The 14,265-nt window shown below is 52.4% G+C and overlaps 11 protein-coding genes across 11 annotated transcripts; 5 read left to right on the top strand and 6 right to left on the bottom strand.

Annotated features, from left to right (window-relative positions):
- Position 1: 1 nt before the first annotated feature.
- Positions 2–4,486, bottom strand: OGAPHI_004714 (uncharacterized protein; the record flags this gene model as incomplete). Its single annotated transcript, XM_046205822.1, has 1 exon — positions 2–4,486. One exon carries the CDS (start codon positions 4,484–4,486, stop codon positions 2–4), a length of 4,485 nt encoding a protein of 1,494 aa, XP_046060280.1.
- OGAPHI_004715 (uncharacterized protein) lies at positions 336–1,009 on the top strand (the record flags this gene model as incomplete). Its single annotated transcript, XM_046205823.1, has 2 exons — positions 336–479; positions 710–1,009. 2 exons carry the CDS (start codon positions 336–338, stop codon positions 1,007–1,009), a joined length of 444 nt encoding a protein of 147 aa, XP_046060281.1.
- OGAPHI_004716 (uncharacterized protein) lies at positions 2,815–7,441 on the top strand (the record flags this gene model as incomplete). Its single annotated transcript, XM_046205824.1, has 5 exons — positions 2,815–2,839; positions 3,004–3,188; positions 3,611–4,150; positions 4,676–5,634; positions 5,737–7,441. The coding sequence occupies 5 exons, from the start codon at positions 2,815–2,817 to the stop codon at positions 7,439–7,441; spliced, it is 3,414 nt and encodes a 1,137-aa protein (XP_046060282.1).
- On the bottom strand, positions 5,090–7,881 carry OGAPHI_004717 (uncharacterized protein; the record flags this gene model as incomplete). The annotated part of the gene is made up of 4 exons (XM_046205825.1): positions 5,090–5,522; positions 5,696–6,388; positions 7,004–7,300; positions 7,697–7,881. The coding sequence occupies 4 exons, from the start codon at positions 7,879–7,881 to the stop codon at positions 5,090–5,092; spliced, it is 1,608 nt and encodes a 535-aa protein (XP_046060283.1).
- Positions 7,537–8,309, top strand: OGAPHI_004718 (uncharacterized protein; the record flags this gene model as incomplete). The annotated part of the gene is made up of 2 exons (XM_046205827.1): positions 7,537–7,820; positions 7,889–8,309. The coding sequence occupies 2 exons, from the start codon at positions 7,537–7,539 to the stop codon at positions 8,307–8,309; spliced, it is 705 nt and encodes a 234-aa protein (XP_046060284.1).
- An 8-nt stretch (positions 8,310–8,317) lies between these two features.
- Positions 8,318–9,547, bottom strand: OGAPHI_004719 (uncharacterized protein; the record flags this gene model as incomplete). The annotated part of the gene is made up of 2 exons (XM_046205828.1): positions 8,318–9,410; positions 9,498–9,547. The coding sequence occupies 2 exons, from the start codon at positions 9,545–9,547 to the stop codon at positions 8,318–8,320; spliced, it is 1,143 nt and encodes a 380-aa protein (XP_046060285.1).
- On the top strand, positions 9,081–9,647 carry OGAPHI_004720 (uncharacterized protein; the record flags this gene model as incomplete). Its single annotated transcript, XM_046205829.1, has 1 exon — positions 9,081–9,647. One exon carries the CDS (start codon positions 9,081–9,083, stop codon positions 9,645–9,647), a length of 567 nt encoding a protein of 188 aa, XP_046060286.1.
- Positions 9,648–9,650: 3 nt separating this feature from the next.
- On the bottom strand, positions 9,651–10,427 carry OGAPHI_004721 (uncharacterized protein; the record flags this gene model as incomplete). The annotated part of the gene is made up of 1 exon (XM_046205830.1): positions 9,651–10,427. One exon carries the CDS (start codon positions 10,425–10,427, stop codon positions 9,651–9,653), a length of 777 nt encoding a protein of 258 aa, XP_046060287.1.
- A 257-nt stretch (positions 10,428–10,684) lies between these two features.
- OGAPHI_004722 (uncharacterized protein) lies at positions 10,685–12,757 on the bottom strand (the record flags this gene model as incomplete). The annotated part of the gene is made up of 1 exon (XM_046205831.1): positions 10,685–12,757. The coding sequence occupies one exon, from the start codon at positions 12,755–12,757 to the stop codon at positions 10,685–10,687; it is 2,073 nt and encodes a 690-aa protein (XP_046060288.1).
- On the top strand, positions 11,493–14,103 carry OGAPHI_004723 (uncharacterized protein; the record flags this gene model as incomplete). The annotated part of the gene is made up of 3 exons (XM_046205832.1): positions 11,493–11,692; positions 11,776–12,635; positions 12,872–14,103. 3 exons carry the CDS (start codon positions 11,493–11,495, stop codon positions 14,101–14,103), a joined length of 2,292 nt encoding a protein of 763 aa, XP_046060289.1.
- OGAPHI_004724 (uncharacterized protein) lies at positions 12,795–14,117 on the bottom strand (the record flags this gene model as incomplete). The annotated part of the gene is made up of 1 exon (XM_046205833.1): positions 12,795–14,117. One exon carries the CDS (start codon positions 14,115–14,117, stop codon positions 12,795–12,797), a length of 1,323 nt encoding a protein of 440 aa, XP_046060290.1.
- Positions 14,118–14,265: the final 148 nt, after the last annotated feature.

Below are 14,265 nucleotides of genomic sequence, written 5' to 3' on the forward strand. Positions count from 1 at the left end.
ATCACGACGGAGTCTGCTCTCCGCTTGGAAGGTCGGTCGACGAGCTGTTGCTGGATTCGCTGAAGGCCTCGTTCCGGATCGCCTGGATCCATGGGTCCTGTAACAGCTCAACAGCAGTGTGTCTCTTGGTCGGGTCGATGTCCAAACACTTGGCAAGGAACATTTGACCTTGCGGACTCAGCTGGTCGTTGGTTGGGAACTGCGGAAGGTGTCCCGCAGCAATGTGATACATCACAGCAAACTCGTTGTCCAAATTGGCCCATGGCCGTCTTCCGGTGGCCATCTCCAACAAACAGCATCCCAGGGACCAGATATCGATCGAGCCGAATCTGCCAATGGCTTCTCCTCTAATAGTCTCCGGCGACATGTACATCGGTGTGCCTGTCAGGGCCTGCGTCTTGCGGCCAGAATGGAGAATTGAGTTCAAAGTAGCCGTGCCCGAGTTGTTGTTGCTGCTATTACCGCTGTTTGTAGCGGTGGTATTGCCTCCTGGAGTGGACACACTACCACCCTGTGCGGCCATGGCAATCACTTTAGCAGAGCCAAAGTCCACAAACTTAATAACTCCCATATGGTCCAATAAGATATTCTCCGGTTTGATATCCCTGTGCACAATTCCAAATTGGTGTAGATAGGCAAGACCTTCTAACATCTGTAAAGTGTAAAGTTGAATAACAGACTCGTCCTCAATGCGGCCGTACTCCAACAGACTGGCCAACGAGCCACCGCTGCAGTACTCCATGAATATGTAGACCCTGTCTCTGTGGACCTCGACTCCAAAGAATTGCACAATGTTTGGATGAGACAGCATCTCCAGCACCGTCATCTCGCCCTTGATGGCAGGCACGATCGACTTGATGCTCTGTCTGTCCTGGAACCGGATCTCCTTCACGGCCAGCGCTCCACCAGTATCCAGATTGATGGAGGCGTAAACAGAACCAAACGTTCCACCACCCAGGAACTTTCCTTTCTGCCATCTGATCGACACAGACGAGAAGGACGACGCTAGGTAAGTCAGGAACTGGTTGTCTGTATCTGTGTCATCGAGAACACGTCCCACAGACTGCTGTTCAACTTGGAGATGTCTTCTATCTTCCTCAAGACGGGATACTTGGTACATGATGTGTTCTCTCAAAGAGCTCAAGCTCTCATCGTCCAACGTGAACAAGTCTTTGCCGGTCCGTAGATGGTAGTTCAACATACGTTTCTTTTGAAGCTCCTTGGTACGAGCTCCCATGATGTCGAAGTGTGAAATCAGAAGAGACATACAACCGGCAACCTTGTCCTTGAGTCTGTAGAACTTCTCACTCTCCAACGTGAGTATATTAAGGCCTGTGGTAATCTCTGTGGCAAACTCCAGCGCGGCAACCGACCATCTAAAAGTTTTCGGATCAGTAGGAATACAATCGTCCACAATAAAACTCAACCACTCAATGGCAAACTGGAGGAGTTTCAAAATTAAAGCGGACCTGCGAGTAGAATCGAAAAATCTCATAAAGTCCCGACCGGAGTCCCTAATGTAGGTGAATACAGTGTTTGCGAGTTCCTGTGAGTCGGCTATACCCCGACATTGGTTCCGAACAGAGGGCATAGCATCGATAACGTGACATGACATCTTGAAAAATTGCTTGGAAATGATCTGAAGTTCCCGCTGAACACGAGGCAATGAGCACCGTTTGCTCACCGCGGATCCAATCGAGTTTCCAACACACTCTTTAAACCAATTAGCGCAGTCGTCAATCTTGGAAACAGAACCTCCTTTCGAAATCAGTAAAACCCTTCCTTTATCCAGGTTGCCAATTGGAAGAGAATCGAGCTGGAATGGGATGACATTACCATCCCACATCATTGCCTTGGCAGGATAAACCACCAACACGTAGTCGTAGCTCTCTTCGAAAACACCTTCCTCGTTGGTCTGGTACTGATCTTCCAAGTACATCTCTTCTGCGTAATAGTTGTAGTTGCTAACAGCTTCCAAATGGCGTTTTGGAATCTTGTTGAAATCGACACCAAGATGCGTGCTCTTGAGTATACGGGACACCTCATGAGGCTTGTTTGCGATTGACTCGGATGCGAAAATGTACACTCCTTCTTCGGCCAAGCTTTCACTATGGTAGAGAACGTGGTTGCTTTCTTTTAACATATCCAAAAACTTCTTCATGCGAGCTCCGTTCAGATTGTACAGCATAGAGTTCTGGAAATGGAATTGAAGGATCGCATGAAATCTGAAGAACTTTCTCTTGAGCTGACCAAAGTTCTCCATCATTGAAGTATACCATCTGACCATCTTGTGTTTATCCAACGGAGCTCCGTCGTACGGTGGTCCTTGGAATTGTTGCTGAACATAATGGTTTAATCTCGCAACAAGCTTCGAGGTGAGTATAGTGAACTGGGTTGCCACCTCCGCAGAACCTCCCTCGATATAGAATCCAAGATTTTGCAAGAAAGACCACTCTCTCTCCAATTCTTCTGGCTCTTTGAAAGTTCTGAAAGACTTTGACGACTTAGGCGAATCCAACAGCTTTCTGTTCAAGAGGATCAAGTAATGATGCACACACTCCAAAATGGCACTGTCAAAGTCTGCATCTTGGTAGTCAGGCAAAGAAATCCAGCCTTCTCTTGGCGAACAGTACTCCAAAAACGATGCACGGATCTCCAAAGCCAAAGTGATGTACAGCTTGAAGTCTTCTAGAACCTGATCAATCATCATCATTGTTGGATTACGCAGTTTCTTGGCGTACGACAATCTTGTGTTGACAAGCTCCTTCATGAGCTTCGAAGGGAACATGGCCAGCACCAACAAAGAGTCGACGTATGTTGGCAGGTTCAGTTTCTCAAAGTACTGTTGATACTCAAGGAACGACTCTTTGGCTTTGAAAGTCCAGTGAGCACAGCTTGCAAAAAGACGTTTGTTGAAAAGATCTTCAATGTCCTTTTCTTTCATGATCCGCTCAACAAATGATCGATCTTCTTTGAATATCACACTATTCTTTCCCTTTGGAGAGTTACCCTCGTCTTCAGAGTGGTCCTCAGACTCGGGATGCTGCTGTTCGCTAACTGTTGAAGTTGGAGTTGGCAGACGGAGGATATCCAGATCCTCGTTTCCGACCCACGACTTCAAAACGTTAGACTCTCTCTCAATAGCGCAAGTGACAGAGGTCCATGCAATCATGGCATGGAGACGATTAGTAAACTCTAAAGTTCCACAGAGTGGCTTTTCGTTCTCCATCTCTTTCTGGGTTCTCCAGAGTTCTTGGCAACGCTCAAACTTCTCGAGGATTTCGTTCACTTGGTCAAACGCGAACTTGACTTGGGTCCAATATGGCGAAGATTGGATGTGCTCCGGCATTTCCAAACGGAAGTTCATGATTTTTTCCAAAGTTTCATCAACCAGACCTCTATGGAATAAAACCAACCGTTTCTGATCCTCCTCGGTTCTTCCAAAAAGCTTAGATCTGATTCCAAGCCAAAGGTCTTCTTTGTAAGACACACGGAGATAGTTCTCACCTTCCATATCACCCAAAGGTTTGATTAACTTTGTTTTCTCGCCTGTAAGCACGTCACCTGTGAGAACAGACTGTAACAGAAGGTGCCACTCGAGGCGCTCCAGAATGGTGCCGTTGTCTTCGGTATGCTTCAATTGGATGTCGTCGCTTTGATTAAGGATATCGAGGAGCACAGAAGAATCCAGCTTGTACTCGGAAGGTTTTTCCCATTGGTTGTCGGTCATGCCAACTTGCTTGCTCAAAGCCCTCAGGGCTTTGAGTTCCTTGCTATCATCAAGACTCTCCTCCTCCGCTTCGTAGGGGTCGAAAGTATCTTGCGACTTGACGGCCTCAAGATCCTCGTCAGCGGTTGCTTCCGTGGACTCATCATCATCGTCAATATCGACCGACTTGTTGTAGTAATCGTCATTGACCTTGTATCTGTTTTTGAACTTATTGATTCCGTTCAAATACACCATCTCCTGCTGCTGGTACTGCTGGGAATACTTGGTGTTGAGGTTGGACCGGAGGATGGAGCTGTGTGGCCTGACACTCTCCACTGCACCAGAAGACCCGTTGTGATTGGACAAAAGAGAGCGCAATTTCTGGTAGTTGCTGATGGTCCTGCTCGAACGAGTACCAGACTGTCCGTTTCCGGTGCTAAAGTAGTGGAAGCTCGGGGTTTTGAGCAGAGGAATCCGTTGAGGTTCTTCCGGACTAGTTTTTGCTGGTTTCTTGGAGGAGGTCTGCTCAGGGGTAGTTTCCAGACGGCCCACTTCCTCCACAGGGACACCGTTGTTCAAATCAGTGTGTAGCTTCAACATCTGGTCCGCAGTGAACGTTCGGGTGCTGTTCGGGGACGAAACAGGTGTCCCACGCGGAGACAGAAGCACTCCCTGAGACGGAACCTGGAGCTTTAATTTCGATAACGAACGAAGAGTCTCGGACTCCTCGGGATGCATGTCGCCATTGTTGGGCAATTCTTTGTTGGTGGGCGACATGCCGTGCTTGAAAGTCAACAAGGTGATTGAAATTGGAGAAGAAATACAAGCTGGGTTTTGTTTCGCCTTTTGTTAAAAAAAAATTGTTTTGCGCACTTCAATTTGTACCGGATGGCTGGACGTGAGTATACTGCATCTTTTGGGCCACTAACAAGCGAAGTTTCTGTTGATCTGGATCATTGCATAGAGAAGCTGTACCGGGGTGAGCTTCTTTCGGAGCCGGTGATCGACCAGCTATGTTTCAAGCTGAAGGAGCTTCTGGTTAAGGAGTCAAACATAGTCCATGTTCAATCGCCGGTCACGTTAGTGGGCGACATCCACGGCCAATTTTACGACTTGTTGGAGATCTTCAAGATTGGAGGGTATCCTCCAGACACAAACTACCTCTTTCTGGGGGATTACGTGGACAGAGGGTTCCATTCCATCGAGACCATCAGTTTGCTTATTGTTTTAAAATTAAAGTACCCAAATCGCATCAACCTCATCAGAGGAAACCACGAATCGCGCCAGATCACCACCAACTACGGGTTCTACACAGAGTGTCTCACGAAATACGGCAGCAACTCCCAGATCTGGGCCATCTTCACCGATATCTTTGATTACCTAATTCTCGCCGCAATCATCGACAACAACCTGTTTTGCGTGCACGGGGGGCTTTCGCCGAACGTGCAGACGATCGACTCGATTCTCGTGATCGACAGGTTCAAGGAGATCCCTCACGACGGGCCCATGGCCGACCTGGTCTGGAGCGACCCGGATCTGGAGCTGCTCAACTTCCGCATATCTTCTAGAGGAGCAGGCTACCAGTTTGGAATCAACGTGGTGAACAAGTTTCTGCAGGTGAACGACTTCGAACAGATCTACAGGGCGCACCAGCTCTGCAACGAGGGGTACCAGGTGTTTTGGAAGGGCAAAGTCAACACTGTGTGGTCTGCTCCCAATTACTGCTACCGATGCGGCAACAAGGCCAGCATCCTTGAGATGTTCGACAGCCACGGCGATGAGCAGAGCAGCCGGTTCAACGTGTTCGACGCGTCTCCCGAGAGCCAGCGCGAGTTCTACCGCATCGTCAACATGAACGAGTTCGAGGACTCTGTGCAGGACGACTTCCTGGCCCTTAATGACTCCAAGCTCGCGAAAAAAGCTCCGTATGTTGAGTATTTTATGTAATAATATCCGATTGCATCCCGCCAGGTTCAAGAGTAGTACAATTCCAGGTTCATTCCGTCGTGGATCTCGTAGTCGTCCAGCGTGATGTGGTCTTTGAAGATCATATACCCTTTCTTCAACACGACCTTGTTGGAATCAACCCCCACTTGCAACCCCACGATCTTCTTGAAGTCACCCACCGTGTCGGTGGGGAGACACTTGACCCTGATTTTTTTACCCAGTCGGTCGTTACAAACAACCTCAATCATTAAATTAATTTTTTTAGTCTTGTTTTCTTTCCCAATGTCTTTACCCTTGACAGGGATCCCCGATTTGAAGGTCGACGAGTCGTTCGACGACACCATCGACGAAAACAAGCCAAGCTTATATACCCAGTCCAACGGCTCCAACACCTCGTTCACCCATACCAATGCATACAGATACTCCCGTTCGCGGTCGCCCAAAAGAACAAGCTCGCCCATTCGCAAAGGGTCACCCGTGAGAAACCAGCCGTTCAAGTTTGGCTCCATTACAATGAACAACTCGAGTGATAATCTATCGCTGAATCCGGCCCCATTGACCCCAAACTCGGGACCAAAGGCCTCATATAGACGTGGCCATAGATACAAGCACTCGTCCGTTTCGATGAACATGTTCCAGGAACCGCCAAAACGAACCTCCGTGCCTGTCCCACAACAGTACACGCTGCCAACGGTGCAGGATACTGTGCGATCGCTTGGACTGCACGAGAAACTGAAACTCGCATACTGCACCTTCCATATTCTCCTGAGTCTGGTCACGTACCTACTCGGGTTCCATTACGGCAACGTGTGTTTGTCAACGCTCTCGCATTTGGTGTTGTACGACTCCATTGGCAGCCTCATGACGCTGGCCGTCCAGATCATGACAAATTTCGAGATATGGAGCCACTCGTCGCTCAAGTATCCGTTTGGACTTGGCCGGATCGAGGTTCTGGCCGGGTTCGGTCTTTCTGTGTCGCTGCTGTTTGTGGGAGTGGACCTATTTTCTCACCTATTTGAGAGCTTCATGCTTGCGCTCGCAATCGGTGACGTGGACGAGACCATGCACGCGCACCATGTTCACAAGGAGAAAGGCTTGATGAACATTGTTTTCTATGAAACGTATTTGCTGGCCGTGTGCATCACCACTTTTGCGTCACCGCGCGTCATTGGCAGGCCGAAGAAGATCGTCGAGCAGCCACGGCCACGCCCCAAACGCGTGAGTTCTATTACTTTGCAAGAGGAGCCCGTGCTGGACATTAAAACAGAACTCAAGAAAACACAGAACCAGCTCACCAACTACACCAGCGTGCTTTCGTTTGGATACGCACTGTTTGCCATGCTCTACCCGCTCGTGGCACACACCGAGCTGGTCTCCACGGTCAACGAGGTCTCTAGTCTGGCCCTCGCGGCCATGGTGCTCACGTTTGCCTGGAAGCTGATCTCTCGACTCGCAGGCATCCTGCTGCTGCGCAACCCGCAGCCGGACATCGACGCCAAGATCGTGGACCAGATCCAGTCGCTCGAGGTGTACAAGTCGTCGTACAAGATCAGCGAGCTGAAGGTGGCCAAAGTCAACCACAAGATCGTGGTGGTTATTCTTAATGTGCAGATGATTGGGGCATCTGACGACGACGAGTCCAAACTGCGGTTCTACGCCACACGAATTGTGCGTGGCTTGTTGTCGCAGACAGACACAGACACGCTTGACCTCGACGCGGATTTCGACTCGATCGACCAGTCAGGTGACCAGTTCGAAATCACAATCCAGGTTGACCGGGTGTAGCCAGGTTGGGCCACCCGTGCACCACCAAGCTGCGGTGACAGGTTTCACACATCACGTTCCCACAAACTTAGCCTGCCAACGTATTTGTTTCAAGTATGGACGACTCAGACACTTCGACCTCGATGAACTCGTTTGCCAGCCACTCGTCGCCGGCAAAGCCCAAGTACCAGTGGACGGCCCCGGAGCCCAAGAGCATCGACCAGGTTGTGGATTTTTTCCAGCAGCCGGTGCCACCATTTTCGCACGCTCAGGAACCGGGGCAGGCCGTGCATGCAGAGCATGCAGAGCCCAGCATGTCGCTGAACCTGATCCAGCTGTTCAACGACGTGCTGTTGCTGCTGACGCGGCTCATCGACGTGTTCATCCCACAAAATAGCACGTACCGGAACCTGGTGTTTTTGTAAGTGCTCGCAACCGCAAAAAGAGGGATCAACTAACATTTTCTAGGAACACCCTCAATTTTCTTGAACAAACAAAGAAAAACGCTAGCACCGGGTGGAAACAGCTTCTTGCATTCTACAAGTCTAACTCGTTTGTTGTCAACGTTTCGGTTACTATATTGGTTCTCAGCCTTGTGCCTCCTGTGCTGATCTTTGTGCTTATTATGGCTGCGTACACGTCGTTTATTGGGTTCTTGTTCACCACAGGGCTTTCTGTGCTGGCTGTCGGGGCTGCGATCGGGTTCCTGCCCGTGTTTGTTGTGAGCATGTCTCTGGTGACTGCGGCCGCATTGACCGTGGGGCTCGTTTACCTGGGCATCACCAGCACCATCACCGTGCTTTCCCACAACGTCCCCACCCGTGACTGGCTCAGCTACTTGGCCGACATGTTCCCCCCATCGGTGGGGGTGGTGGAGGTGAAGAAATGAAAAAACAGTCACCCACCTTTCAACTCGTCAAGGGCCCGGCGCATCTCAACGTACGCCAAATGCATCTTCCCCACAAAATGGTCTGCCAAACGACGGTCTGTGTCCAGCCGCGAGAGGTACGCCCCACATTGCTCGCACACCTGCAGTTTCTGCTGCGCCGACTGGTTGATGTTCTCCACCATTTCTGTGTACTGGTTTGCAATACCATCTCGATTTTTCACCACCGTGGCCAGCTCTTTGTTCCACTCCAACGCCAGCTCCAGCTCGCCTTTCTCCACAAGCAGCGCGATCTCCTGCAACATCAGCCCCACCTTCTCGTCCAGCTCGTCCAGCTGCTGCGTCACGCTCGACAGCTTCTCCTTTTCCTCCGCCGACAGCTCCAGCCGTTTCTCAGCAGCTCGTATTTTCCGATTGCACTCACCAACAACCCGCTCCAAATCGCGCATGTAGTCCAGTCTGTAGTTGTTGTTGGGCATCTTGACGCCGTTCTTGACACACGTCTCGTACAGGATCTTGAGCTTCTCCTGGTGAATCTTCGGGCAAGGCCCCAGGTCCTCCTTGGTGCCCTGGAACAGGTCGTACGGACACTTGCCCACCAGAAAGCTCTTGCACACGCGCGGCGAGTCCAGCATCGACGGGTCCGTGGGCTGCACACGCCGAACGTCGTGGTCCCGCGGCAGCCGCACGAGCGCGTCCTTGCCCATCAGCTGCTCCAGCTGCTTGCGCTGTTCGTACGCCATAAGAAAATTATTCAAATAAATTTTGTCTCCAATGAACCATATATACTCAGCGGGCAAGATTCTGTCGTACACCGTCCGGACCGTGGCCGCGTTGCACGTGATCTCGTCGCACCTGGTCGAGGTGAGCGACACCACGGGCGAGAGCATGCTGCCCACGCTGGCCGTGGTCAACGACAGCGCCGTGGTGGACAAACGGTACAAGTTTGGCCGCAACATCGAGATGGGCGACTTGATTGTGGCCCGCAAACCTACCGACCCGGCCAGCTTGGTCACCAAGCGGGTGACAGGCATGCCGGGCGACATCATTTTAATCGACCCGTCGAAAAACTCGCTGGCCAGAGCGGGCAACGGCAGATCAGACCTGCGCGAGATCTACCCGTCCGACTCGTCCAACTACGACAACTACGTGATCGTGCCCGAGGGCCACGTGTGGGTCACGGGCGACAACCTGAACGCGTCGCTCGACTCGCGAACGTACTCGGTCGTGCCCCTGGCCATGATCGAGGGGAAACTCACTTATGCTTGGTACTTGACCGGGTTCCTGTCTATGTTGACGAGCGTGCCGCGCAGGATCGCAAACACGTTTGTGGAGGAGTGACCCTCATCTCTTGCCCGCCTCGCGCAACCCGTGTAGCGCACGCAGCACTTTCGACCCAAGGTACACGCTCACAACACCAACAACAAACGTTCTGAAGATGGTGGTGAAAATCGAGGCCTCTAGAAAATAGTCCACAAAGATCAGCTCGATCAGAGCCAACGTGGCTAGAAACTGCACGGTGAACCCGGCTGGCAGCTTGCCTAGGTTGTCGAAGTTCACCGCCTTGACGCCTGTCCACCCGGCAAAAAGCCCCACCGTCAGGGCCACCACTCCCCCAATGAATATAATGGAAATAACAGGATTCACGTGTTTCGGCAGCCCGCCAAACTGGTGCACGATCTCCTCCTTCGCACCGAACCTGGCTGGTCTCGACCGTGCGGACAGACCGGCCTGTAGCTTGCCGACCGGCTCAAAGTAGTTTTTCTCTGTGTCTGGGTCTCCCGTAAGAACGCTCACCACGATCTCGGGGCTTTGTTTGATGAAGGGAGACAGTTTTGCCACCGGCACGGTTAGTTTGGCCTCTGCACCCTTCACGGTGGGGTAATGGTACGAGTCCACGCCGTCGCCCGTGAGCACAACGCTCACCTGCTGTGGGGGGCTCGAGACAGGATTCCCACCGACGGTCATGTCGAACTCGAGCTCGATGCGCTTGCTCTCGGCGTCGAGCGCAATTGCGCCCGCGTCGGGCAAGCCAGCAATACCGTCCACGGTGAGGGCAACGTTCACCAGCTCCAGCGTCCACGCCGGCACACACAGCAGCAAAAACGCAAAGGACAACATGTTTAACAAGACAAGACGAAATTTACAAAGCAAAATGTCGCACCCGTGCACGACGGACGATTTTTGTCAACATACCAGACTGGGTCGCTTTGACAAGTAGAAATCGCCCGGGTAGCGTAATGGTTAACGCGTTTGACTTCTAATCAAAAGATTGCGGGTTCGACTCCCGCCTTGGGTGCTTATTTTTGCAGGAAAATCATCTTGCACCATAATTTTTTTTTGGGTGCTAAAATAGCTTGCCGTAATTGTTTATTACCCTATGTAAGTTTGATGAACGATCGCATCGACTGCCGCCGGCGCGAGGGCTCCAAAGTGTCTGAGTCGACCACCTCGACGGGCACGTTTTGGCGGCCAGAGTTCTCCTTGTTGCTGGCCCGTTTGCGGTCGGAAACCTCAACAACCTCTTGGAGCGACCCGTTATCGTCCAAGACGAGCGACACTTTCTCGTCAAGCGGCGCACGCTCGGCCGACTCCGAAGACGCCAGCCGGATCGGCGCGTCGCTCTCCTGCGACTCCAGCTCCTCGGACTCGGACCGGAACTGTTTGGACTGCACTCCGTGCGAGATCTCGTTCACGATCTGGATCTCGTCGTCGAGAACGAGGTCCGACCCAGGCAGCTCTGCCTCCTCGGACGGCTCGCGCAGCCCGCGCGCCTTGCGCGACCCGTACGTCTCTACACCGACTGTAGAAACGTCGCCGCCATCTTTGGCAACCTGCTCCCGTAGCAGCGACACCAGCTCGTCACGCAGCCGTTTTCGGATGACCTTGCGCTCGTCGTCATCGAAAAGGGCGTTGGCAAAATACTTGCTGGACCGCTTGCGGCGGAACTCTGTCAAGATCTTGGCCTTGAACTCGTCCGGGTTCTCAAAGAACTTGTTTGCATTGTAAATCACGTGCAGTCCACAGTCGTTGAAGTTCTTTTGCTGCGGGATGTTGCACGTTTGGCGACGGATGTGGCTGATGGGAATGTCCAGGTTGTACTTATCCTTTGCGTACGCCACGAGGAAGTTCTTGATGGGCGACGCGATGTTGGGCTGCAGTTTCTGCAACGAGTCCAGCACAAAGATGTTGGCTATTGGTTTTTTCTTCACTGTGAGCAGTCCGTCCAGCACTTCTGGCTCTGTGTCGGTGCTGCCAAAGTGGCGTAGTCGTGGCAGGTTGGTGATCAGCACGAAGAACCAGTGCAGGTCCTTCATGATCGGGATCACCACGAAGTCGTTGTCAAATAGCGTGTCGTTGGACTTGAACCACGACCGCACGTTGGCGTAGTAGTCTGTGTCGGGCTCGAACATGGTAAGTTTCGTGTAGAAAAACGAGTTGAACAGTTCGATACGCGATGCACCCAGAGTGCCGGCTTTCCTGGCACGTTGCAAATTGTACTGCATGAAGAAATCGACGATCGAGTCGTTGACCCAGTTGCCGTTGTACAACGAGTTGAAGTCCTTGTTGGAGACGATCATGGACTTGCGCGACGCAAACCGGTACTTGAGCGGCGGGTCGAACACGATCTGGTCGTCGCGGTCGATGTTTTCGTCCTGGAACTCTGCGAGGGTGTCGAGTTCTTCATCAATCTGCACCTGGGCCGCGTTTCGGGTCTGGCGCGCGCGCGGGGCGTCCAGGATGTTGCTCGAGTCGAGGTCGGAGCTGAAGGGGGTCAGCTTGGCCGGGCTTTTCCCGTAGAACGTGCTGGGCGCGATCGGCTCGATCCTGGTCGGGCTCTTGACGGTCGCCACGGGCTCCTCTTTCTTCATGTAAGCGTTATTCATCTCTGCTGCGGTAAGCTTGTTGCACGTGACCCCTTCGCCAAGGTCTCTGACCAGCTGTTCGTAGCCGGACTCGTCGCTCAGACTCACAAACACCCAGACCCTGGTGATGTGGATGTTCCTGTTGCGATACGTGCCGTTGATGCTGTGCTCGAGGTTGATCACGAAATGGAAGCTGCTTTCTGGGTTCGAGCAGAAATCAACACTCTTGATCTGCGGGTAATTGATGGCAAAGTACACCTCGTCGTTTGCCTGCAGACTGTAGATGGTGAGCCGTTTGCTCTGGGAGTTGAGACAGATCTGGTCCGAGACGGTGTTTGGGGTTGCGGACGCGGTGGTAAACAACCGCACGCGGCGGAGATTGAACTTGGCGCCCTGCTGGCGTTGCGAACCTCTACCCCGTTCCCTGGTGTCCACCTCTATTTGTCTGGGAATGGTGATCTTGGTAGGCGAGGCCCTCAGCAGACTGTCGGAAGGCTTGATCTGCCGCACCTGCGCACTCTTGAGCCGCGGGCCGTTGAGCGAGCCAAACGCCTTGCGCTTGTACGGCGGCTCGTTGTCAAACATGGGCAAATGGCAAGGAAGGAAACACCTTTCGTTTTGTTTAAACTAATTTGCACAAACAAATGACAGAAACAAAAAATATATCAAATTTTTCCATAACCTGGACAACCATGCTAGCCGGCCGCATCTTGTACAAAACATCCGTTGTGCGTGGACCCAGTGTGGGGATCCGTGCGTTTTCGAGCGGGGGAGCCCGTTGGGCGGGACAGAAGTCGCCAATGCAGGTTTTCGTGGACACGTTCCGGAGGGAATGGAAGAAGAGTAACGAGCTTTCAGACCAGATTAAGCAGCTGAGATCGGCGACAGACGAGATGGGCGAAAGCGAGGCGTTCAAGCGGGCCAAGGATGCGTACAACGCGGCGCAGAAATCTTCCGGTGCGATCGCCAAGGGCGTCGAGAAGACCGCCCATGTTGTTGGAGAGGTGGCGCACAAGGCCTGGGAGTCGCCCGTGGGTAAGGGTGTGAGAACCACGGTGGAGAAAACTGCAGAAACCGTGGACCATGTGATTGAGCCAATACGGAAAACGAAAACGTACCAGGAGGTTAGCCAGACTCTGGACGAAGGAGCCTCCAGATACGGTTTGTACGAGACCAAGGAGCAGAGACGTTTGCGTCGGGAAAGAGAGCTGGAAAACAAACCAAAGGCCATCAAGAGAGACGAGGAGGCCGGAACGGCGCTCGTGGCCACCAACATCAAGTCGGAGAGCAGCATCAAGGACAAGATCAAGATCAAGCCGAACTCTGCGATCGGCAGAATGCTTGTTATGTTGAGAGAAAAATGGGAGGAGGCCGAGAACCCGTTGCTTGTTCTGATCAGAACGGTGATGGACAAGATCGGCAGCTTTTTCGCCGAGACTGAAGGTGCCAGAGTGATCAAGGCGTTCAGAGAGCTGGATCCAAACTTCAACACAGAGGCCCTCACCAAACAGCTGAGAGAGTACATTGTGCCGGAGGTTTTGGAGGCATACATCACCGGCGACGAAAAGACGCTGAGACTGTGGCTTTCTGAAGCTCCAGCCAACATTCTGGCCGCACAGCAGAAACAGTTTAGAGACCAGGGCATTTTCTCCGATGGACGCATTTTGGACGTGAGAAACGTCGAGATTGTCTCGTCGAGAATGCTCGAGCCTAACCAGATCCCTGTGTTTGTGATCAGCGCCCGTGTCCAGGAGATCAACCTGTTCAGACGGGCCAAGACGGGCGAGGTGGTTGCCGGTACCGAGGAAGACATCATGCTTTCGACGTACGCCCTGGTGATCACGCGTGTTCCTGAGGACGTGGACAACCCGGAGACCGAGGGCTGGAAGATCCTGGAGTTTGTGAGAGGAGGGTCTCGGAAGTTTACATGAGAAACGATGTACATACAATCAGAACAGTATGATATTGTAAGTTATTTGGGGCGTCGTTTGCGGAATGCCGTGGGCGGTTTGGCGGGGGACTCGTCGAGCGGGTCGTCCACCGGGTCCTCGAGCGGTTTCTCCTGCACCGACCAGGCTTGTATTTCTTTCTGT

This window comes from Ogataea philodendri (assembly GCF_020536065.1).
Source record: "Ogataea philodendri strain CBS6075 chromosome Unknown scaffold15, whole genome shotgun sequence".
NCBI lineage: Eukaryota > Fungi > Ascomycota > Pichiomycetes > Pichiales > Pichiaceae > Ogataea > Ogataea philodendri.